General features: G+C 41.1%; 1 protein-coding gene and 1 pseudogene across 5 annotated transcripts in view; one reads left to right on the forward strand and one right to left on the reverse strand.

Moving 5' to 3' along the window:
- Nucleotides 1–25,405, forward strand: part of LOC128928057 (putative G antigen family E member 3) — a 38,551-nt gene extending 13,146 nt beyond the window's left edge. The window contains exons 1-6 of one of the 5 annotated variants that reach the window (XM_078362800.1): nucleotides 21,045–21,233; nucleotides 22,354–22,445; nucleotides 22,784–22,892; nucleotides 23,468–23,593; nucleotides 23,907–24,032; nucleotides 25,284–25,405. In XM_078362800.1, the coding sequence (XP_078218926.1) occupies nucleotides 21,056–21,233; nucleotides 22,354–22,445; nucleotides 22,784–22,892; nucleotides 23,468–23,593; nucleotides 23,907–24,032; nucleotides 25,284–25,306 (654 nt within the window). In that variant the 5' untranslated portion in view covers nucleotides 21,045–21,055 and the 3' untranslated portion in view covers nucleotides 25,307–25,405. Of the gene's footprint in view, nucleotides 1–21,044; nucleotides 21,386–22,353; nucleotides 22,446–22,783; nucleotides 22,893–23,467; nucleotides 23,594–23,906; nucleotides 24,033–25,283 lie in introns of those variants that run through there. The other 4 variants (XM_078362801.1, XM_078362802.1, XM_078362803.1 and 1 more) reach the window with 4 other exon arrangements.
- On the reverse strand, nucleotides 15,267–16,047 carry LOC100411991 (eukaryotic translation initiation factor 5A pseudogene; annotated as a pseudogene).
- Nucleotides 25,406–25,901: the final 496 nt, after the last annotated feature.

Consider the following 25,901-nt stretch of genomic DNA (forward strand, 5'->3'; position numbering starts at 1 on the left):
ATAATGAGAAACTTTTGTGAGCTAAAAGATCATGTATTAAATCAATGCAAAGAAACTAAGAACCTTGAAAAAAGATTTGAAAAAAGATTCGAGGAAATGATAACAAGAATGGATACCTTAGAGAGGAATATGAATGAATTAAAGGAGCTGAAAAACACAATACGAGAACTTCGCGAAGCGAACGCAAGTTTCAATAGCCGAATTGACCAAGCAGAAGAAAGAATATCTGAAGTCGAAGACCAACTCAATGAAATAAAACGAGAAACCAAGATCAGAGAAAAAAGCGCAAAAAAGAATGAACAAAGTCTCCAAGAAATGTGGGACTATGTGAAAAGACCTAACCTACGTTTGATAGGTGTACCAGAAGGGGACGAAGAGAATGAATCCCAGCTGGAAAATACTCTTCAGGACATCATCCAGGAAAATTTCCCCCCCCTAGCAAGACAAGCCAACACTCAATTGCAGGAAATACAGAGAACACCACAAAGATATTCCGCAAGAAGAGCAACCCCAAGGCACATAATCGTCAGATTCAACAGGGTTGAAATAAAGGAGAGAATACTAAGGGCAGCCAGAGAGAAAGGTCGGGTCACCCACAAAGGGAAGCCCATCAGACTCACAGCAGATCTCTCGGCAGAAACACTACAAGCCAGAAGAGAGTGGGGGCCAATATTCAACATTCTTAAAGAAAAGAACTTTCAACCCAGAATTTCATATCCAGCCAAACTGAGCTTCAGAAGTGAAGGAAAAATAAAATCCTTTGCGAACAAGCAAGTACTCAGAGATTTTGTCACCACCAGGCCTGCTTTACAAGAGCTCCTAAAAGAGGCACTACACATAGAAAGGATCAATCAATACCAGCCATTCCAAAATCACACTGAATGCTAAAGAGCTTCAACATAATGAAGAATCTACAACAACTAACAGGCAAAACAGCCACTTAGAATCAAAATGGCAGTATCAAATTCACACATAACAATATTAACCCTAAATGTAAATGGACTAAATGCACCAATCAAAAGACACAGACTGGAAAATTGGATAAAAATCCAAAACCCATCAGTGTGCTGTATCCAGGAAACCCATCTCACATGCAAGGATACACAAAGGCTCAAAATAAAGGGATGGAGGAAGATTTACCAAGCTAATGGAAAGCAAAAAAAAGCAGGAGTTGCAATTCTCATCTCTGATAAAATAGACTTTAAAGCAACAAAGATCAAAAGAGACAAAGAAGGCCATTACATAATGGTAAAAGGATCGATACAACAAGAAGAGCTAACGATCCTAAACATATATGGACCCAACACAGGAGCACCCAGATACATAAGGCAAGTTCTTAATGACTTACAGAAGGACTTAGACTCCCACACAATAATAGTGGGAGACTTTAACACTCCACTGTCAATACTAGACAGATCAACCAGACAGAAAATCAACAAGGATACCCAGGGCTTGAACTCAGACCTGGAGCAAGCAAACCTGGTGGACATTTACAGAACTCTCCACCCCAAATCCACAGAATACACATTCTTCTCAGCACCACATCACACCTACTCTAAAATTGACCACATAATTGGAAGTAAAGCACTGCTCAACAAATGCAAAATAACTGAAATCATAACAAACAGCCTCTCAGACCATAGTGCAATCAAGTTAGAACTCAGAATTCAGAAACCGACCCAGAACCGCACAGCTTCATGGAAACTGAACAACTGGCTCTTGAATGTTGACTGGGTAAACAACGAAATGAAGGCAGAAATAAAGAAGTTCTTCGAAACCAATGAGAATGAAGACACAACGTGCCAGAACCTCTGGGACACATTTAAAGCAGTCTCTAGAGGAAAGTATATAGCAATAAGTGCCCATATGAGGAGAATGGAGAGATCCAAAATTGACACCCTATCGTCAAAATTGAAAGAGCTAGAGGAGCAAGATCAAAAAAACTCAAAACCCAGCAGAAGACAAGAAATTACTAAGATCAGAGCTGAGCTGAAGGAGATTGAGACACGAAAAACCCTTCAAAAAATCAATAAATCCAAGAGCTGGTTTTTTGAAAAGATCAACAAAATAGACAGACCACTAGCCAGATTGATTAAAAAGAAAAGAGAGAACAACCAAATAGATGCAATAAAAAATGATAAAGGGGAAATCACCACAGATTCCACAGAAATTCAAACCATCATCAGAGAATATTACAAACAACTCTATGCACATAAACTAGTAAACCTGGAAGAAATGAATAAATTCCTGGACTCCTGTGTCCTCCCAAGCCTAAACCAGGAGGAAGCTGAAACTATGAATAGACCAATAACAAGGTCTGAAGTTGAGGCAGCAATTAAGAGCCTACCTCACAAAAAAAGCCCAGGTCCAGATGGGTTCACAGCCGAATTCTACCAGACACACAAGGAGGAGCTGGTACCATTCCTTCTAAAACTATTTCAAACAATCCAAAAAGAGGGAATCCTTCCCAAATCATTTTATGAGACCAACATCATCCTGATACCAAAAGCCGGCAGAGACCCAACGAGAAAAGAAAACTTCAGGCCAATATCCATGATGAACATAGATGCAAAAATCTTCAATAAAATATTGGCAAGCCGATTGCAACAGCAAATCAAAAAACTTATTCATCATGATCAAGTAGGATTCATCCCAGGGATGCAAGGCTGGTTCAACATACGCAAGTCTATCAACGTAATTCACCACATAAACAGAACCAAAAACAAAAACCACATGATTATCTCAATTGACGCAGAGAAGGCATTTGACAAAATTCAACAGCCCTTTATGCTAAAAACCCTCAATAAACTCGGTATCGATGGAACGTATCTCAAAGTAATAAAAGCTATTTATGACAAACCAACAGCCAATATCATACTGAATGGGCAAAAACTGGAACCATTCCCTTTGAAATCAGGTACTAGACAAGGATGCCCTCTCTCACCACTCCTATTCAATATAGTACTGAAAGTTGTAGCCAGAGCAATCAGGCAAGAAAAAGAAATAAAGGGTATTCAAATAGGAAAGATGGAAGCCAAATTGTCTCTATTTGCAGACGACATGATAGTATACCTAGAAGACCCCATCGCCTCAGCCCAAAAACTCCTGAAACTGATAAACAACTTCAGCAAAGTCTCAGGATATAAAATCAATGTGCAAAAATCACAAGCATTCGTCTACACCAATAACAGACTTAAAGAAAGCCAAATCAAGAGCGAACTGCCATTCGCAATTGCTACAAAAAGAATAAAATACCTTGGAATACAACTCACAAGGAACGTAAGGGACCTCTTCAAGGAGAACTACAAACCACTGCTCAACGAAATCAGAGAGGACACAAACAGATGGAGAAACATTCCATGTTCATGGTTAGGAAGAATTAATATCGTGAAAATGGCTATACTGCCCAAAGTAATTTACAGAATCAACGCTATCCCCATCAAGCTACCATTGACTTTCTTCACAGAACTGGAAAAAACCACCATGAACTTCATATGGAACCAAAAGAGAGCCCGCATAGCCAAGTCAATTCTAAGCAAAAAGAACACAGCGGGGGGCATCACACTACCGGATTTCAAACTATACTACAAGGCTACAGTAATCAAAACAGCATGGTACTGGTACCAAAACAGAGATATAGACTAATGGAACAAAACAGAGGCACCGGAGGCAACACAACATACATACAACTATACAATCTTTGATAAACCTGACAAAAACAAGCAATGGGGCAAGGATTCCATGTTTAACAAATGGTGTTGGGAAAACTGGCTAGCCATGTGCAGAAAGCAGAAACTGGACCCCTTCCTGACACCTTACACTAAAATTAACTCCAGATGGATTAAAGACTTAAATATAAGACCTGGCACCATAAAAACCCTAGAAGGAAATCTAGGCAAAACTATCCAGGACATAGGAGTAGGCAAGGACTTCATGAACAAAACACCAAAAGCATTGGCAACAAAAGCCAAAATAGACAAATGGGACCTAATGAAACTCCACAGCTTCTGCACGGCAAAAGAAACAGTCACTAGAGTGGATCGGCAACCAACAGAATGGGAAAAAATTTTCGCAGTCTACCCATCTGACAAAGGGCTGATATCCAGAATTTACAAACAACTCAAGCAGATTTACAGGAAAAAAACAAACAAGCCCATTCAAAAGTGGGCAAAGGATATGAACAGATACTTTACGAAAGAAGACATATATGAGGCCAACAATCATATGAAAAAATGCTCATCGTCACTGGTCATCAGAGAGATGCAAATCAAAACCACATTGAGATACCATCTCACACCAGTTAGAATGGCGACCATTAAAAAATCTGGAGACAACAGATGCTGGAGAGGATGTAGAGAAAAAGGAACACTTTTACACTGTTGGTGGGAGTGTAAATTAGTTCAACCATTGTGGAAGACAGTGTGGCGATTCCTCAAGGCCTTAGAAATAGAAATTCCATTTGACCCAGCAATCCCATTACTGGGTATATATCCAAAAGACTATAAATCGTTCTACTATAAGGACACATGTACACGAATGTTCATTGCAGCACTGTTTACAATAGCAAAGACCTGGAATCAACCCAAATGCCCATTGATAATAGACTGGATTGGAAAAATGTGGCACATATACACCATGGAATATTATGCAGCAATCAGAAATGATGAGTTCGTGTCGTTTGTAGGGACATGGATGAATCTGGAAAACATCATCCTCAGCAAGCTGACACAAGAACAGAAAATGAAACACCGCATATTCTCACTCATAGGTGGGTGATGAAAAATGAGAACACATGGACACAGGGAGGGGAGTACTAAACACTGGGGTCTATTGGGGGGAAAAGGGGAGGGCCAGTGGGAGGGGGAGGTGGGGAGGGATAGCCTGGGGAGAAATGCCAAATGTGGGTGAAGGGGAGAAGTAAAGCAAAGCACACTGCCATGTGTGTACCTACGCAACTGTCTTGCATGCTCTGCTCATGTACCCCAAAACCTATAATCCAATAAAAAATTAAAAAAAAAAAAAAAAATTTTTTTCCCATTCTGTTGGTTGCCGATCCACTCTAGTGACTGTTTCTTTTGCTGTGCAGAAGCTGTGGAGTTTGATTAGGTCCCATTTGTCTATTTTGGCTTTTGTTGCCAATGCTTTTGGTGTTTTGTTCATGAAGTTCTTGCCTACTCCTATGTCCTGGATAGTTTTGCCTAGATTTCCTTCTAGGGTTTGTATGGTGCCAGGTCTTATGTTTAAGTCTTTAATCCATCTGGAGTTAATTTTAGTGTAAGGTGTCAGGAAGGGGTCCAGTTTCTGCTTTCTGCACATGGCTAGCCAGTTTTCCCAACACCATTTGTTAAACATGGAATCCTTGCCCCATTGCTTGTTTTTGTCAGGTTTATCAAAGATTGTATAGTTGTATGTATGTTGTGTTGCCTCCGGTGCCTCTGTTTTGTTCCATTGGTCTATATCTCTGTTTTGGTACCAGTACCATGCTGTTTTGATTACTGTAGCCTTGTAGTATAGTTTGAAATCCGGTAGTGTGATGCCCCCCGCTGTGTTCTTTTTGCTTAGAATTGACTTGGCTATGCGGGCTCTCTTTTGGTTCCATATGAAGTTCATGGTGGTTTTTTCCAGTTCTGTGAAGAAAGTCAATGTTAGCTTGATGGGGATAGCATTGATTCTGTAAATTACTTTGGGCAGTATAGCCATTTTCACGATATTAATTCTTCCTAACCATGAACATGGAATGTTTCTCCATCTGTTTGTGTCCTCTCTGATTTCGTTGAGCAGTGGTTTGTAGTTCTCCTTGAAGAGGTCCCTTACGTTCCTTGTGAGTTGTATTCCAAGGTATTTTATTCTTTTTGTAGCAATTGCGAATGGCAGTTCACTCTTGATTTGGCTTTCTTTAAGTCTGTTATTGGTGTAGACGAATGCTTGTGATTTTTGCACATTGATTTTATATCCTGAGACTTTGCTGAAGTTGTTTATCAGTTTCAGGAGTTTTTGGGCTGAGGCGATGGGGTCTTCTAGGTATACTATCATGTCGTCTGCAAATAGAGACAATTTGGCTTCCACCTTTCCTATTTGAATACCCTTTATTTCTTTTTCTTGCCTGATTGCTCTGGCTAGAACTTCCAGTACTATATTGAATAGGAGTGGTGAGAGAGGGCATCCTTGTCTAGTGCCGGATTTCAAAGGCAATGCTTCCAGTTTTTGTCCTTTCAGTAGGATATTGGTTGTTGGTTTGTCGTAAATAGCTTTTATTACTTTGAGATACGTTCCATCGATACCGAGTTCATTGAGGGTTTTCAGCATAAAAAGCTGTTGAATTTTGTCAAATGCCTTCTCTGTGTCAATTGAGATAATCATGTGGTTTTTGTTTTTGGTTCTGTTTATGTGGTGAATTACGTTTATAGACTTGCATATGTTGAACCAGCCTTGCATCCCTGGGATGAATCCTACTTGATCATGATGGATAAGTTTTTTGATGTGCTGTTGCAATCGGTTTGCTAGTACTTTATTGAAGATTTTTGCATCTATGTTCATCATGGATATTGGCCTGAAGTTTTCTTTTCTTGTTGAGTCTCTGCTGGGTTTTGGTATCAGGATGATGTTGGTTTCATAAAATGATTTGGGAAGGATTCCCTTTTTTTGGATTATTTGGAATAGTTTCAGAAGGAATGGTACTAGCTCCTCTTTGTGTGTCTGGTAGGATTCAGCTGTGAACCCATCTGGACCTGGGCTTTTTTTGAGTGGTAGGCTGGACTTCAGACCTTGTTATTGGTCTGTTCATAGTTTTGGCTTCCTCCTGGTTTAGACTTGGGAGGACACTGATGTCCAGGAATTTATCCATTTCTTCTAGGTTTACTAGTTTATGTGCATAGAGTTGTTTGTAGTATTCTCTGATGATGGCTTGAATTTCTGTGGAATCTGTGGTGATTTCCCCTGTATCGTTTTCTACTGCATCTATTTGGTTGTTCTCTCTTTTCTTTTTTATCAGTCTGGCTAGTGGTCTGTCTATTTTGTTGATCTTTTCAAAAAACCAGCTCTTGGATTTATTGATTGTTTGAAGGGTTTTTCGTGTCTCTATCTCCTTCAGTTCAGCTCTGATCTTAGTTATTTCTTGTCTTCTGCTAGGTTTCGAGTTTTTTTGATTTTGCTCCTCTAGCTCTTTCAATTTTGACGATAGGGTGTCAATTTTGGATCTCTCCACTCTTCTCATATGGGCACTTATTGCTATATATTTTCCTCTGGAGACTGCTTTACGTGTGTCCCAGAGATTCTGGTATGTTGTGTCTTTGTTCTTGTTGGTTTCGAAGAACTTCTTTATTTCTGCCTTCATTTCATTGTTTATCCAGTCAACGTTCAAGAGCCAGTTGTTCAGTTTCCATGACGCTGTGTGGTTCTGAGTTAGTTTCTGAATTCTGAGTTCTAACTTGATTGCACTATGGTCTGAGAGACTGTTTGTTATGATTTCAGTTGTTTTGCATTTGCTGAGGAGTGCTTTACTTCCTATTATGTGGTCAATTTTAGAGTAGGTGTGATGTGGTGCTGAGAAGAATGTATATTCTGTGATTTTGGGGTGGAGAGTTCTGTAAATGTCTATCAGGTTTGCTTGTTCCAGGTCTGAGTTCAAGCCCTGGATATCCTTGTTAATTTTCTGTCTGGTCGATGTGTCTAATATTGACAGTGGAGTGTTAAAGTCTCCCACTATTATTGTGTGGGAGTCTAGGTCTCTTTGTAAGTCATTAAGAACTTGCTTTAGATATCTGAGTGCTCCTGTATTGGGTCCATATATATTTAGGATCATTAGCTCTTCTTGTTGTATCGATCCTTTTGCCATTATATAATGACCTTCTTTGTCTCTTTTGATCTTTGTTGCTTTAAAGTCTATTTTATCAGAGACGAGAATTGCAACTCCTGCTTTTTTTTACTCTCCATTTGCTTGGTAAATCTTCTGCCATCTCTTTATTTTGAGCCTTTGTGTATCCTTGCCTGTGATATGGGTTTCCTGGATACAGCACACCGATGGGTTTTGGATTTTTATCCATTTTGCCACTCTGTGTCTTTTCATTGGTGCATTTAGTCCATTTACATTTAGGGTTAATATTGTTATGTGTGAATTTGATACTGCCATTTTGATGCTAGCTGGCTGTTTTGTCCGTTAGTTGATGCAGATTCTTCTTTTTGTTGATGCTCTTTAGCGTTTGGTATGTTTTTAGAATGGCTGGTACTGGTTGTTCCTTTCTATGTATAGTGCCTCTTTCAGGAGCTCTTGTAAAGCAGGCCTGGTGGTGACAGAATCTCTGAGTACTTGCTTGTTCTCAAAGGATTTTATTTTTCCTTCACTTATGAAGCTCAGTTTAGCTGGATATGAGATTCTGGGTTGAAAGTTCTTTTCTTTGAGGATGTTGAATATTGGCCCCCACTCTCTTCCGGCTTGTAGAGTTTCTGCCGAGAGATCTGCTGTGAGTCTGATGGGCTTCCCTTTGTGGGTGACCCGACCTTTCTCTCTGGCTGCCCTTAGTATTTTCTCCTTCATTTCAACCCTGGTGAATCTGACGATTATGTGCCTTGGGGTTGCTCTTCTTGCGGAATATCTTTGTGGTGTTCTCTGTATTTCCTGGACTTTAATATTGGCCTGCCTTGCTAGGTTGGGGAAATTTTCCTGGATAGTATCTTGAAGAGTATTTTCCAGCTTGGATTCATTCTCTTCGTCACATTCTGGTACGCCTATCAAACGTAGGTTAGGCCTGTTCACATAGTCCCACATTTCTTGGAGACTTTGCTCATTCCTTTTTGTACTTTTTTCTCTAATCTTGGTTTCTCGTTTAATTTCATTGAGTTGATCTTCGACTTCTGATATTCTTTCTTCTGCTTGGTCAATTCGGCTGTTGAAACTTGTGCATGCTTCGCGAAGTTCTCGTGTTGTGTTTTTCAGCTCCTTCAATTCATTCATATTCCTCTCTAAGTTGTCCATTCTTGTTATCATTTCCTCAAATCTTTTTTCAAGGTTCTTAGTTTCTTTGCACTGATTTAGAACATGTTCTTTTAGCTCACAGAAGTTTCTGATTATCCACCTTCTGAAGTCTGATTCCGTCATTTTGTCACACTCATTCTCCATCCAGCATTGTTCTCTTGCTGATGAGGAGTTTGGTCCTTTGTAGGAGACGAGGTGTTTTGGTTTCAGGTGTTTTCCTCCTTTTTGTGCTGGTTTCTTCCCATCTTTGCGGATATATCCACCTGTCGTCTGAGTCGTTGCTGATTTTCGATTGGGTCTCTGAGTGGACGCCCAGATTGTTGATGCTGAATTATTTATGTTACTTAGTTTTCCTTCTAACAGTCTAGCCCCTCTGCTGTATGATTGCTGAGGTCCACTCCAGTCCCTGCTGCTGTGGGCTCTGCCCTGCTGCTGTGGGCTTCGCCCTGCTCCTGTGGACTCCACCCTGCCATCCTGGGCTTTGCCCTGTTGCCCTTGGGCTCTGCCCTGCTGTTGTGGGCTCCGCCCTGTTGGCGGAGTCTCTCTGTTGTGGTGGGTTGCCTTGGCAACAGCAGGCTGCATCAGCAATGGGTGTGTACCTCAGTAGGGGCAGAATGCCTCGGTAGTGGCGGATGCCCCTCCCCCACGGAGCTGCCCCGTCCTGGATTCAGCTGTGCCCACAGTAAAACTCTCAACCCCGAGCGTTTCCAATCACCGTTTTGTTTGTCCCTTTGGGGGTGGGACCTGCCGATCTTGATCACCTGGCTCCCTGCCTCGGAGCCCTTTCTCCCTCTTATTTTTTTTTAAGTTGAACGTTTGACTCTCTCCCAGGTGTTTTAGTCACCTGCTGGTAGGGCACCGGGATCTGTGTGATTTCCCATGCAGGGGCCCACTGCACCAGCTCAAATATCGCTTCCCGGGAATCTCCTTGTCTGGCTCACTGTCCAAGTCCCGTTTAATCAGATGGATATGCTAATCTGCCCTCCCAAATCTCAGATTGCCAGTTTAACAGGGCACTCAGATCAGCGCATTTTGTGAGGGGTGCCACTGCACTGCAGCGCTGGCTGAAAAGGCCAGTGCTGGCCGGGAGGGATGTGCTGGCTTCCCGTGTTTCTCCTACACCTGGGAATTTCCCCGTTCTTTGGGCAGCAAAGATCCGTCTGGAAATGCGGCTAGGACTCGCCCTTTGTGCCTTCACTGAGAGCTGCAATCCCGAGTTGTTCCTACCGCGCCATCTTGGAAAACCCCATACTTGATCCTTATCTGTTCCTGTGGAAATCCTCTTCCCTTCCCTTCCCTCCCACTCTCCCTTTCCCTCCCCCTTCCCCTCCGCCTCCCTGCTCTTTCTCTCCCCTCCCTTCTCCCCATCCCCCTTCCCTCCCCTCCCATCCCTTCCCTCTCCTCTTTCTTTCTTTGTCTTTTTTCTTTGTCTTTCTTTCCGTCTTTCTTTTTCTTTCTTTTCTTTTCTTCCTTCCTTTCTTTTTCTCTCTGTCCCCCGCCCCTCCCCCTCGCTCCTTCCCTCCCTTCCTTCCCTTTTCTCTCTTTCCTTTCTTCCATTTCTTCTCTTTCTTGAAACAGGGTCTTGCTCTGGAACCCAGACTAGAGTACAGTGGGATGATTATGGCTCACTGCAGCCTTAACCTCCTGGGCTCAAGAGATCCTCCCATGTCAGCCTCCTTTGTAGCTGGGACTACAGGTGCATACCACCATGCTAATATTGCTAATATGCTAAGCTAATATTTATTTATTTATTTTTATTTTACTTTAAGTTCCGGGATACATGTGCTGAATGTGCAGGTTCGTTACGTGAGTATACACGTGTCATGGTGGTTTGCTGCACGTATCAGCACGTCATCTAGGCTTCAAGCCCCTAATGCATTAGGTACTTGTCCCAGTGGTCTCCTTCTCCCTTCCCCCCACCCACTGACAGTCCCTGGTATGCAATGTTCCCCTTCCTGTGTCCGTGTGTTCCCACTGTCAACTCCCATCTATGAGTGAGAATATTCGGTGTTTGGTTTTCTGTTCCTGTGATTAGTTTGCTGAGGATGATGGTCGCTAGCTTCATCCATGTCCCTGTAAAGGACGTGAACTCATTCATGTTTATGGCTTCATAGTATTCCATTGTGTATATGTGCCACATTTTCTTTATTCAATCTATCATTGATGGGTATTTGGGTTGGTTCCAAGTCTTTGCTATTGTAAATAGTACTATAGTAACATATGTGTGCATGTGTCTTTACAGTAGAATGATTTATAATCCTTTGGATTATACCCTGTAATGGGATTGCTGGGTCAAATGGAATTTCTATATCTACATCCTTGAGGAATCACCACACTGTCTTCCACACTGGTTGAACTAATTTACACTCCCACTAACAGTGTAAAAGTGTTCCTATTTCTCCAAATCCTCTCCACCATCTGTTGTTTCCTGACTTTTTAATGATAGCCATTCTAACTGGTGTGAGATAGTATCTCATTGTGATTTTGATTTGCATTTCTCTAATGACCAGTGATGATGAGCTTTTTTAAAGTTATATTTGTTGGCCACATAAATGTCTTCTTTTGAGACGTGCCTGTTATATTCTTCACCCACTTTTTGATGGAGTTGTTTGTTTTTTTCCTTGTAAATTTGTTTAAGTTCATTGTAGATTCTGGATTTTAGACCTTTGTCAGATAACGAGATTGTGAAATTTTTCCCCCACTCTGTAGGTTGCCTGTTCACTCTGATGATAGTTTATTTTGCTGAGCAGAGGTTCTTCAGTTTAATTGGATCCCATTTGTCAATTTTGGCTTTTGTTGCAATTGCTTTTGGTGTTTTAGTCATGAAGTCTTTGCTCATGCCTATGTCCTAAATGGTATTGACTAGGTTTTATTCTAGAGTTTTAGGTTTTACAATAAGTCTTTAATACATCTTGAGGTAATTTTTGTATAAGTTGTAAGGAAGGGGTCCAATTTCTGTTTTCTGCACATGGCTAGCCAGTTTTCCCAGCACCATTTATTAAATAGGGAGTCCTTTCCCCATTGCTTGTTTTTTTCAGGTGTGTTGAGTGAAGATCAGATGGTTGTAGATGTGTGGTGTTATTTCTGAGGCCTCTGTTCTGTCCCATTGGTCTATGTATCTGTTTTGGTCCCAGTACCATGCTGTTTCTGTTACTGTAGCTTTTAGTTTGAAGTCAGGTAGCGTGATGCCTCCAGCTTTGTTCTTTTTGCTTAGAATTGTCTTGGCTATACGGACGCTTTTTTTGGTTCCATATGACATTTAAAGTAGTTTTTTTTTTCTAGTTCTATAAAGAAAATCAGTGGTAGCTTGATGGGGATAGCATTGAATCTATAAGTTACTTTGGGTAGTATGTTCATTTTTACAATATTGATTCTTCCTATCCATGAGCATGGATTTTTTTTCCATTTGTTTGTGCCCTCTCTTATTTCTTTGAGCAGTGGTTTATAGTTCTTTTTGAAGAGGTTCTTGGTGTCCCTAGTAAGTTTTATTCCTAGGTATTTTATTTTCTTTATAGCAATTGTGAATGGGAGTTCACTTGTGATTTGGCTCTCTGCTTGTCTATTATTGGTGTATAGGAATGCTTGTGGTTTTTGCACATTCATTTTGTATCCTGAGACTTCGCTGAAGTTGTTTATCAGCTTAAGGAGTCTTTAGGCTGTGATGATGGGGTTTTCTAAATATACAATCACATCATCTGCAAACAGAGACAATTTGACTTCTTCTCTTCTTATTTGAATACCCTTTATTTCTGTCTCCTGCCTGATTGCCCTGGCCAGAACTTCCAATACTATGTTGCATATGAGTGGTGAGAGAGGGCATGCTTGTCTTGTGCTGGTTTTCAAAGGGAATGATTCCAGCTTTTGCCCATTCAATATGATATTGGTTATGGGTTTGTCATAAATAGCTCTTACTATTTTGAGAAATGTTCCATCAATACCTAGCTCATTGAAAGGTTTTAGCATGAAGGGGTGTGGAATTTTACTGAAGGCCTTTTCTGTATCTATTGAGATCATCATGTGGATTTTGTTATTGGTTCTGTTTATGTGATGGATTACGTTTATTGATTTGTGTATGTTAAACTGCCTTGCATCCCAGGGATGAAGCCAACTTGAGCGTGGTGGATAAGCTTTTTGATGTGCTGCTGAATTTGTTTTCCCAGTATTTTATTGAGGGTTTTTGTGTCAAAGTTCATCAGGGATACTTGCCTGAAATTTTCTCTTTTTGTTGTGTCTCTGCCAGGTTTTGGAATCAGGATGATGCTGGCCTCATAAAATGAGTTAGGGAGGAGTCCCTCTTTTTCTATTGTTTGGAATACTTTCAGAAGGAATGGTACCTGCTCCTGTCTGTACCTCTGGTAGAATTTGACTGTGAATCTGTCTGGTCTTGGGCTTTTCTTGGGTTGGTAGGCTATTAATTATTGCCTCAATTTCAGAACTTGTTATTGATCTATTCAGGGATTTGATGTCTCCCTGGCTTAGTCTTGGGAGGGTGTATGTGTCCAGGAATTTATCCCTTTCTTCTAGATTTTCTAGTTTATTTGTGTAGAGGTATGTATAGTATTCACTGATAGTAGTTTATATTTCTGTGGGATCAATGGTGATATCCCCTTTATCATTTTTTATTGTGTCTATTTGATTCTTCTTTCTTTTATTCTTTTTTTTTTAATTTTTTATTGGATTATAGGTTTTGGGGTACATGAGCAGAGCATGCGAGACAGTTGCGTAGGTACACACATGGCAGTGTGCTTTGCTTTTCTTCTCCCCTTCACCCACATTTGGCATTTCTCCCCAGGCTATCCCTCCCCACCTCCCCCTCCCACTGGCCCTCCCCTTTTCCCCCCAATAGACCCCAGTGTTTAGTACTCCCCTCCCTGTGTCCATGTGTTCTCATTTTTCATCACCCACCTATGAGTGAGAATATGCGGTGTTTCATTTTCTGTTCTTGTGTCAGTTTGCTGAGGATGATGTTCTCCAGATTCATCCATGTCCCTACAAACGACACGAACTCATCATTTCTGATTGCTGCATAATATTCCATGGTGTATATGTGCCACATTTTTCCAATCCAGTCTATTATCAATGGGCATTTGGGTTGATTCCAGGTCTTTGCTATTGTAAACAGTGCTGCAATGAACATTCGTGTACATGTGTCCTTATAGTAGAATGATTTATAGTCTTTTGGATATATACCCAGTAATGGGATTGCTGGGTCAAATGGAATTTCTATTTCTAAGGCCTTGAGGAATCGCCACACTGTCTTCCACAATGGTTGAACTAATTTACACTCCCACCAACAGTGTAAAAGTGTTCCTTTTTCTCCACATCCTCTCCAGCATCTGTTGTCTCCAGATTTTTTAATAATCGCCATTCTAACTGGCATGAGATGGTATCTCAATGTGGTTTTGATTTGCATCTCTCTGATGACCAGTGACGATGAGCATTTTTTCATATGATTGTTGGCCTCATATATGTCTTCTTTCGTAAAGTATCTGTTCATATCCTTTGCCCACTTTTGAATGGGCTTGTTTGTTTTTTTCCTGTAAATCTGCTTGAGTTGTTTGTAAATTCTGGATATCAGCCCTTTGTCAGATGGGTAGACTGCGAAAATTTTTTCCCATTCTGTTGGTTGCCGATCCACTCTAGTGACTGTTTCTTTTGCCGTGCAGAAGCTGTGGAGTTTCATTAGGTCCCATTTGTCTATTTTGGCTTTTGTTGCCAATGCTTTTGGTGTTTTGTTCATGAAGTCCTTGCCTACTCCTATGTCCTGGATAGTTTTGCCTAGATTTCCTTCTAGGGTTTTTATGGTGCCAGGTCTTATGTTTAAGTCTTTAATCCATCTGGAGTTAATTTTAGTGTAAGGTGTCAGGAAGGGGTCCAGTTTCTGCTTTCTGCACATGGCTAGCCAGTTTTCCCAACACCATTTGTTAAACATGGAATCCTTGCCCCATTGCTTGTTTTTGTCAGGTTTATCAAAGATTGTATAGTTGTATGTATGTTGTGTTGCCTCCGGTGCCTCTGTTTTGTTCCATTGGTCTATATCTCTGTTTTGGTACCAGTACCATGCTGTTTTGATTACTGTAGCCTTGTAGTATAGTTTGAAATCCGGTAGTGTGATGCCCCCCGCTGTGTTCTTTTTGCTTAGAATTGACTTGGCTATGCGGGCTCTCTTTTGATTCCATATGAAGTTCATGGTGGTTTTTTCCAGTTCTGTGAAGAAAGTCAATGGTAGCTTGATGGGGATAGCGTTGATTCTGTAAATTACTTTGGGCAGTATAGCCATTTTCATGATATTAATTCTTCCTAACCATAGGTGAAGGGCAGGGGCTCCCCGACAGATTGGGGGGGAAACCAAAATAAAACGTCAAATAAATTGTGTAGGAGTCGTCCAGCCTAGGACCAGGCCAGAGCCAGGCCAGGCTGGGGGAGGGGGCCTCTGCAGGTTCAGAGGATCACTGCTGCCACCACCGCCACCCAGGGAGCCAGTTATTTTGCCATGGCCTTGATTGCAACAGCTGCCTCCTCTGTCATGGCAGACAGCACCGTGATCAGGATCTCTTCTCCACAGTCATACTTCTGCTCAATCTCCTTGCCAAGATCTCCCTCAGGCAGACGAAGGTCCTCTCGCACCTCCCCACTGTCCTGGAGCAGTGATAGGTACCCATCCTGGATGTCAATCAGCTGGAAATCATTCCTTTTGATGTTGGGGACATCCATATTATGAGTTGACAGGCAGATATCTTCATATTTCTTCCCAGTAAAGATGTCAATACCAACCAGGTGGACCTTGGCGTGGCCGTGCTTGCCAGTCTTCGAAGTAGACATCTCGACGATCTTACATGGCCGGCCTTTGAGCACCACAAAGCCATTCTTACGTAATGCTGAGCACTGCATTGGGAAGGTGGCTGAGGCCCCTGCATCTCCTGTCTCGAAGTCCAAATCATCTGCCATTTTAAGAAGCTTCGATTCCAACTCGCGCGAACGCACTGACTCGACCCCGTCCGCCCGTCGCGAGCCCAACCGCTGCCTCCGAGCCCGCTGCCGCCGCCGCCTCTACCGCCGCCGCCGCTGCTGCACACGGGTCTTAGTCTCTTTTATTCTTAACTAGTCTGGCTAGTGGTCTATGTTTTATTAATCTTTTTTGAAAACCACCTCCTGGATTCGCTGATTTTTTGAAGGGTTTTTCGTGTCTCTATCTCCTTCAGTTCTGCTCTGATCTTTGTTATTTCTTATCTTCTACTAGCTTTTGAATTTGTTTGCTCTTGCTTCTTTAATTTTTTAAATTGTGATTTTAGGGTGTCGATTTTAGATCTTTCCTGCTTTCTGCTGTGGGCATTTAATGCTATAAATTTCCCTCTCAACATTGCTTTAGCTGTGTTCCAGAGATTCTGGTACATTCTGTCTTTGTTCTCATTGGTTTCAAAGAACTTCTTTATTTCTGACTTAATTTCATTATTTTCGCAGTAGCCATTCAGGAACAGATTGTTTAGTTTCCATGTAATTGTGCGGTTTTGAGTGAGTTTCTTAATCCTGAGTTCTAATTAGATTGCATTGTGGTCTGACAGATTGTTATGATTTCCATTCTTTTTGCATTTACTTAGGAGTGTTTTACTTCCAATTATGTGATCAATTTTAGAATAAGTGCTATATGATGCTGAGAATAATGTATAGTCTGTTGATTTGTGGTAGAGAGTTCTGTATACACATATTAGGTACACTTGGTCCAGAGCTGAGTTCAAGTCCTGAATATCCTTGTTAATTTTGTGTCTCATTGATCTGTCTAATATTGACAGTGGGGTGTTAAAGTCTCCCACTATTATTGTGTGGGAGTGTAAGTCTCTTTGTAGGTCTCTAAGAACTTGTTTTATGAATCTGGTTTCTGCTGTATTGCATGCATATATATTTAGCATAGTTCTTTCTTCTTGTTTGATTGATCCCTTTACCATTCTGTAACGCCCTTCTGTGTATTTTTTGACCTTTGTTGGTTTAAAGCCTGTTTTTTTTCAGAGACCAGGATTCCAGCTCTTGCTTTTTTTTTCTTTTCTGAGCCTATGTGTGTCTTTGCACGTGAGACAAGTCTCCTGAATACAGCACACTGATGGGTCTTGACTCTATCCAATTTGCCAGTCTGTGTCTTTTAACTGTGGCATTTAGCCTATTTACATTTAAGATTAATATTGTTATGTATGAATTTGATCCTGTCATCATGGTGCTAGCTGGTTATTTTGCACATTAGTTTGTGCAGTTTCTTCATAGTGTCATTGGTCTTTATATTTTGATGTGTTTTTTTGCAGTGGCTAGTACCAGTGTTTTTTCTTCTCCATATTTAGTGCTTTCTTCAGGAGCTCTTGTAAGGCAGGCCTGGTGGTGACAAAATCCTTCAGCATTTGCTTGTCTGGAAAGGATTTTATTTCTCCTTTGCTAATGAAGCTGAGTTTGGCTGGATATGAAATTGTGGGTTGAAAATTCTTTTCTTTAAAAATGTTGAATATTGGCCCCCACTCTTTTCTGGCTTGTAGGGTTTCTGCAGAGAGATCTGCTGTTAGTTTGATGGGCTTCCTTTGTAGGTAACATGACCTTTCTCTCTGTTAAGGTTAAGCTGCCCTTAACATTTTTCCCTTTGTTAAGCTGCCCTTAACAATTTCCCCTTTGTTTCAACTTTGAAGAATCTGATGACTATGTGTCTTGGGGTCGATCTTCTCTAGGAGTATCTTAGTGGTGTTCACTGTATTTCTTGTATTTGAATGTTAGCCTGTCTTGCTAGGTTGGAGAAGTTCTCCTGGATAATATCCGAAGTGTGTTTTCTAACTTGGTTCCATTCTCCCTGTAACTTTCAGGGACCTCAATCAATTGTAGGTTTGGTCTTTACACATAGTCCCATATTTATTAGAGGCTTTGTTCATTCCTTTTTCTCTAATCTTGTCTTCATGCCTCATTTCAGTAAGATGATCTTCAATCTCTGATATCCTTTCTTCTGACTGATTGATTGATTGAGCTGTTGATACTTGTGTATGCTTCACAAAGATCTTGCCCTGTGTTTTTCTGCTTCCTCAGGTCATTTATGTTCTTCCCTAAAACAGGTTCTTATGGTTAGCAGTTCCTGTAACCTTTTGCGAAGGCTCTTTGCTTCCTTGCATTGGGCTAGAGCATGCTCCTTTAGCTAAGAGGAGTTTGTTATTACCCACCTTCTGAAGCCTACTTCTGTCAATTTATCAAAGTCATTCTCCATTCAGTTTTGTGCCCTTGCTAGAGAGGAGTGGTGATCATTTGTAGGAGAAGAGGCATTCTAGTTTTTGGAATTTTCAGCATTTTTTGCCCTGGTTTTTCCTCATCTTTGTGGATTTATCTGCCTTTGATCTTTGAGGCTGTTGACCTTTGGATGGGATTTCTGTGTGGGGGTCCTTTTTGGTGATGTTGATGTTATTGCTGTTAGTTTTTTTTTTTTTCCCCTAACAGGCTCTTCTTCTGCAGGTCTGCTGAAGTTTGCTTGAGGTCCACTCCAGACCTGGTTTGCCTGGGTATCACCAGTGGAGGCTACAGAATAGCAAAGATTGCTGCTTGCTCCTTCCTCTGGAAGCTTTGTTCCAGAGGGGAAACAACCTGATGCCAGCCAGAGCTCTCCTGTATGAGGTGTCTGTTGACAACTGCTGGGAGGTCTCTCCCAGTCAGGAGGCATGGGGTTCAAGGACCCACATGAGGAGGCAGTCTGTCCGTTAGCAGAGCTCAAGCATTGTGCTGGGAGAAACCTCCTTGTCAGGAGGTTTCTCTTCAGAGCCAGCAGGCCAGAACGTTTAAGTCTGCTGCAGCTGTGCCCACAGCTACCCTTTCTCCCAGGTGCTGTGTCCCAGGGGAGGTGGCAGTTTAATCTATTAGCCCCCAACTGGGGCTGCTGCCTTTCTTTCAGAGATGCCCTGCCCCATGAGGAGGAATCTAGAGAGGCAATCTGGCCACAGCCGCTTTGCCATACTTTGGTGAGTTCTGCCCATTCCAAGCTTCCAGGCCTCCTTAACACTGTCAGGGGAAAACTGTCTACTGAAGCCTCAGTAATGGCAGACACCCCTCCCCCTACCAAGCTCCATAGTCCCAGGTCGACTTCAGAGTGCTGGGCTGGCAGTGAGAATTTCAAGCCAGTGATTCTTAGCTTGATGGGGTCCGTGTGGGAGTGGGACTCGCTGAGTGAGACTACTTGGCTCCCTGGCTTCAGCTCCCTTTATGGGGGAGTGAACAGTTCTGTCACACTGGGGTCCCAGGTGCCACTGAGTTTTGAAAAAAAATGAAACTCCTGCAGCTAGCTCAGTGTCTGCCCAAACAGCTACCCAGTTTTGTGGTTGAAACCCAGGGCTCTGGTGGTGTTGGCACATGAGGGAATCTGCTGGTCTAAAGATTGCAAAAACTGTGGGAGAAGCATACTATTTGAGCCAGATAGCACAGTCCCTCACAGCTTCCCTTGGCTGGAGGAGGGAGATTCCCAGCTCCTTGCACTTTACAAGTGAGATGGTGCTTCACCCTGCTTCTGCTCGCCCTTCATTGGGCGGCACCCACTGCCTAACCAGTACCAGTGAGATGAACTGGGCACCTCAGTTGGAAATGCAGAAATCCCTTGCCTTCTGTATTGGTCTCACTGGGAGCTGCAGACCAAGGCTGTTCCTATCAGGCCATCATGCTAGATTCCCCCCAACCATCACATATGAATTTTAAAACAGTTTTTTTTTTCTAGTTCCATGAAGAATGTCATTGGTAGTTTAACAGGAACATCATTGAATTTATAAATTGCTTTGGTCAGTTTGGCCATTTTGACAGTATTGCTTCTTCCTGTTCATGAACATGGAATGTTTTTCCATTTGTTTGTGTCATCTCTGATTTCTTTGAGCAGAGATTTTTTTCCTCCCTAGTTAGCTGTATTCATAGGTATTTTATTCTCTTCATGGCAATTGTGAATGGATTGTGTTTCTCAGTTGGCTCTCAGCTTGAAGGTTGTTGGTGTATAGAAATGCCTTGTTTTTGTACATTAATTTTGTATTCTGAAACTTTCCTGAAGTTGTCAGATCAAGGAGCTTTTGGGCAGAGATTTTGGAATCTCCTAGTTATAGAATCATATTGTTTACAGATAGTTTGTTTGATTTCTATAAAAAACATAATGGGGTAAAAGCAGACATCTGTCAGCAGTGGAATAGAACAATAAAAATGCCCAAGAATAAATTTAATTTGAATGTAAAAAACTAATATGAAGCAAATAACACAATCATTGTGAGAGATAAGTAAAAAGCTTGAGGAATTGGGGAGTGTCTTTTTCTTGGATAGAGAGATTCTAAAATCAAAGGATGGTTATTGTCTCTAAGTTAAGATGTAATTAAAAAATAATAACTAGTGTCTCAATAGGAATATTTTAGCACCTGATCAAATGATTCTGAAGTTCACCTAAAAGACAAACGTGTCAGAATAGATAGAAAAGGAGAAAGCAATGAGGGAGGGAAGCATTATTTCACATTTCAAATATAATTAAGCTATAGCAATTAAAATAGTATAGTAGTGGTACAGGTATAAACAACTCAATGGAGGAAATTTAAGAGAGTTACATGCAAAATTGAGTGGGGAGGTAGGAGATGATAAAAGAGCCATTTCAAAACAGTGGGTGAAACAAGGATTCAACAAATGATGATGAGTCTCTACCTCTTTAATTTTGTCCAGATGGATCAATGATTTTGAATGTACAATAATGTAACAAAATATGAATCTCTTATTGTATTGGAGTGGGTAAGATCATTGCAAGCATGACAGCAAACTCGTGAACAAGGCAAGAAAATGATTTATGAAAGCATATATATAATATGTATTAAAATACGTGACGGTGAATTTTTCTGAAATGCATTCTTCCCTTAAAGTAATCTGGGCTCATACTCTACAAAGCCATTGGAAGTGAAAGAAAGGTTGGGTGGGGAAAAAGAAAAGTGCTTTGCAAGTTCATTTTCGTTGTCAGGAGAGCTTGTTAGGTTCTCCACAGAGGCAGGAAAACTTCAGTCACGTGGCAAATGCCCCACTCAGTGCGCGTGCTGCACAGACCGTTGCTGCGCATGTCTGTTGCTGCGCATGTCTGCGCATGTCTGTTGCTGCGCATGCGCCTTGTTGCCCACCTTTGTCCACGTAGAGTTCTGCAAGGAAGCGTTGCGTCTGAGTTCTTGCCGCCATCTTCATTCTTACTCACGGACTGAGATTCAGCCGCTAGGTCCGCAGATCGGTCTTTCAGGGAATTTAGTTGTGCGTGAATGTGAGTAGGAGGCAGCGGGCTTCGGACAGGTCCTGCGGCATAGTCCGTGGCTTCTGAGGGAAAAGGGCCTCAAGGTGGTTGTTTGGCTCCTCGCAGGTCGCGATGCCGCCATAGGCCTTGTTGACGTGGCTGGGCTGGGATGAGGGAGGATGGTGAGCACGGAGGGGAGGGATCACGTAAAGATGGGACGAGAGCTGGGGGTGCTGTTAGAGATGTCTGAGTCCGAAATGCCTAGAACCCCGTGAGCGGGGACAGTTTCCATACTCCTTATTAGAGATGTGGGAAGGGACGGCGTGGGCGGTAAGGAAGGGGCCTGGGAATTGGGAATGCTATGGGCTGGCGACTGTGGCCCCGAGGTCTGTAGAATGCCTGGCAGAGGTGTCCTGTGAGGAGCATAACCTTCACTCTGTTTCGCAACTTCTCACCTCCGCCATGGACATCATGGGAAGGAATGGGCGACGCTGTGCATGCCAGCAAAACTTGATTTTGGGAGGGGAATGAGCCTAGAGTGGGACGAAAGCTGTAGTCACTTCAGTTTCAATATTTGGCCCGTATTTTCAAAAACGTCTTCATGATGGCAGGTCTTATTGTGAAACCAAAACTCAAAGTCCTCTGTTTTTTGCTATGGCTTTAAGGTGACTCCTATGCCTGTTTTACTGTTATATAAACGAGTCTGTCCTTTTTTTTTTTTTTTTTTTTTTTTTTGAGACAGAGTCTTGCTCTGTTGCCAGGCTGGAGTGCAGTGGCACAGTATCGGCTCACTGAAACCTCTGCCTCAGCCTCCCCAGTAGCTGGGACCACAGGCACCTACCACCTCGCCCAGCTAATTTTTTTTTTTTTTTTGTATTTTTAGTAGAGACGGGGTTTCACCAGGTTGGCCAGGATGGTCTCAATCTCTTGATCTGCCCACCTTGGCCTCCCAAAGTACTGGGATTACAGGCGTGAGCCACCGCGTCTGGCCTGTTCTTTGGAAAGCATGTGTATTTACCATTGCTTGGTGACTTATTTTGAAAATATTTTCAAAATTTAAAAAGTACAAGTCTCTATCTTGCCATGCAATGTTCATATATGTAGCTAAGTTGTTACACACTTTTTCCAAATAACAATATTCTATTTTCAGTGGGAACTATGAGTGAGCATGTGAGAACAAGACCCCAGTCCTCAGAAAGAGGAAATGACGAAGAGCCTTCCCAGCTGGTTGGACCTGCGATTGTGAGTCCTTCAACGTTTGATGTTTTCTATTAACACAATTTATTTTTAAATATATTTTTCAGTTAGTGTACATGCACTGATAGGGGTCTTCCATGATAAAAAATAATGATGGCATCTCATGAAGGAAACTTTGGTTCAGGAGTATTATATTCTGGTGTTGTCTGTATGGATATGGATATTTTTTTCTCTCTCTCTCTGTGTGTGTGTGTGTGTGTGTGTGTGTGTGTGTGTGTATATATATACTGTTGAAAAATGTCATTAGACTTATGATTAGATGCACATATGCATTGTGTGCATTTATATTACAGACTTTTTCACACACACACTTATACCCTTAGGTCCAGCAGCCCACTGAGGAAAAACGTCAACAAGAAGAACCACCAACTGAAACTCAGGGTATTGCACCGAGTGGGGAGATTGAAAATGAAGGAGCACCTGCTGTTCAAGGTAAAGGGAGAATGAAGGATAATGATTATGGGTGGTGGAGGTGTATTTATGCATTATATTTTATGACATACCTGTAACAGGAGGAAAGAAAACATTAGGAAGGAATCTTAAACTTTTCTTACTGCTGCTGTAGGGAGGAGTGGGACAAGGACACAGAAAAAGCCACACATTTTTCTACCATTTTGATGGAGGCTTTTAATTTATTATTTATTTATTTACACACATTTATTAATGCTTCATCATGCCGCATAATATATATACTAAGTGCTGGAGATGTCCATGCTAAATTTCTGCGTAAAGCTCATAGTTCAGTCAGACTGAATCAAACAAATCACTGATTTAATGTGACAAGTATAATAACAAATGAGTACAAAAGGGACAGTTGTCTAGGGCCAACCTTGGGAAAGGAAAGGGCCGTTTCTGAAAATCTCTGCTTTCCTGTTTTTTTCTGGCAACAGACTCCTGAAATAATTAGCCTACAAGTTTTTATTTTGTAATGATGAGGGAATAAATATAATTTCCTTGTTCATAGTTTATGTTTTAATTTGTAAATTGATGGCCTTTTTATCTTTAAGGGCCTGATGTGGAAGCTGTTCAACAGGACTTGGCTCTGTTTATGATAGAGGATGACTCTGGAGATGGTCCAGATGTCAAGGAGGGGATTCTGCCCACTTTTGATCCCACTAAAATGCTGGAAGCAGGTATGTTATTCATTAAGATGCAAATTATAGGGTCTCATAGTCTAGTCAGACTGACTCAAACAAATCACTGATTTAATGTGATAAGTATAATAACAAATGAGTACAAAAGGGACAAGTAAGTTGTCTAGGGCCAACCTTGGGAAAGGAAAGGGCAGTCTCTGAAAATCTCTGCTTTCCTGTTTTTTTCTGGCAACAGACTCCTGAAATAATTAGCCTACAGGGTTTTATTTTGTAATGATGAGGGAATATATATAATTTCCTTGTTCATAGTTTAAGTTTTAATTTGTAAATTGATGGTCTTTTTATCTTTAAGGGCTTGATGTGCAAGCTCTTCAACAGGACTTGGCTCTGCTTATGATAGAGGATGCCTCTGGAGATGGTCCAGATGTTGAGGAGGGGATTCTGCCCACTTTTGATCCCACTAAAATGCTGGAAGGAGGTATGTTATTCATTAAGATGCAAATTATAGGGTTTCTATTTTTACAATTTTATATTTTGTGTGACATAGAGGCAAAACTATTACTGCTTGAATATAGTACTTTACATATAAAGATTCCTTTAAGCTAGTTCAGAACCCAAATGGCTGCCTTACACACTATCAGAGATAGAGGGCCAGGTGTGGTGGCTCACACTTTTAATCCCAGCACTTTGGGAGGCTCAGGCAGAAGGATCACTTGAGGCCAGGAGTTCAAGAGATAGAGAAAAATTGGGTCTAACCTAATTGAATTATATGAATTATGTGAAACATGCTATGAGATTAGATTTTGAGTGTCTTCACTGCTGTGTGGAGTAATGCATATTTTAATTAGCTTGATTGAGCCATTTTACAATATATATTTATTTTAGAACATCATGTTGTATGTGATAAAAATAGACAACTTTATGTGTCATTTTACAAGAAAGATATGAAAACGTTTTCTGACTTTTGAATGTAATTCATTTAACCAACAGCCAACAATTTTCAGGTTTTTTAAAATAGAGGCCCATTTTTAACATATACATAACATGTTTATAATATACATCAGTTTCTATTGTGATGTTAACTGTGATGGTAGTGCCTTAAAGCTAGTGTGGGCATTTAGTTTACTGTATAAGCTGAAATGCTTTTAAGTGTGTAAAGAGGCAGGAGTACTGGCAAAAATAGTGACAAATGTTCTCCCTACTTAAAGCAGCTGTATAATGGCTAAGCTAGTCCAAAGTAACATTTTTACACTTTTCCACAAGAGACACAAAACAAATGTAATACTGACTTTTCTATTTACTTCACTTAGGCAGTGCTAAGCATACTCTATATTCAGAGTGTTATTTCATATCAAAATATTTAAATGATACTTTAAAAATATCTTTTTCTCCTTAGGTTTTTGTTTGGTTGAATTTTTACTGAAAGTATATGCTTGTTTTTGCTTTCTACTTATACATATAAAATAGATTCACTTGATTTAATTCATTCTGAACTTGAACAGTCTCTTTGTTTTCTCCTCCTACTAGAAAAAGTAGCATGAAATAAAATATCGTTAATATGCCTAGAAGTCTACTTTCAGAGTTAATTCAGAAGCTAACAGGACATAAGCTAAAGGGTCACCCTTAGGGTTCTGATTTTAGTTAATCAACATGGTAGTTGTATACCTTTAATGTAATCGGAATACAAATCTGCTGAGTAACATGCCATCATTTTATATTTATATTATAGGTGATGGGCAACCAGAGGTTTAAACCAAGACAAATGAAGACCGAAACCAAGAATGTTGCTCTTATGTTGAAAATTTGCCTGCTGACATTCTCTTAATAAAGTTTTACATTTTTCTGCAAATAATTCTTGTACACTTTTGTTAAGTTTATTTCTAGATTTTTAATTCTTTTGAAAATTGTATCTTTTTTGAAAGTTTAAATTTTGTGTTTGAGATAAAATGTTGGTACATTGGTTTTCTGTCATAGATAGGAAACTGGAAGCTTTCATGGGGGGGTGCCAGCAGCTACTTAGATAGAAAAGGCCACCTGGGGTCAAGCATGTCCACCATGGGTGTTCCACCTCCCCTTTTTTTAGCATGTGGACAGTAAGAAATGAGCAACATGGAGTAGCTCAGGCTGAGGACCTGCCTGCATAATAAAAGATTAGGGGCTGCCCGAGATTCACGCCCTATGCAGATGGTACACCTGGTCCTAACTGGTTGGTTGTACCCTACGTAGATCAGATACTGCCTCCCCACTAGCTCATCTATAATAACTCCTGCATTTCACTGCAGGATGGCAATCCTTTTTTACTGGCCCTCTCTGAAGTAAAGAGCCGTTCTCTTTCTTTTGCCTCTTA

Source organism: Callithrix jacchus, chromosome X (assembly GCF_049354715.1).
Source record: "Callithrix jacchus isolate 240 chromosome X, calJac240_pri, whole genome shotgun sequence".
Lineage (NCBI taxonomy): Eukaryota > Metazoa > Chordata > Mammalia > Primates > Cebidae > Callithrix > Callithrix jacchus.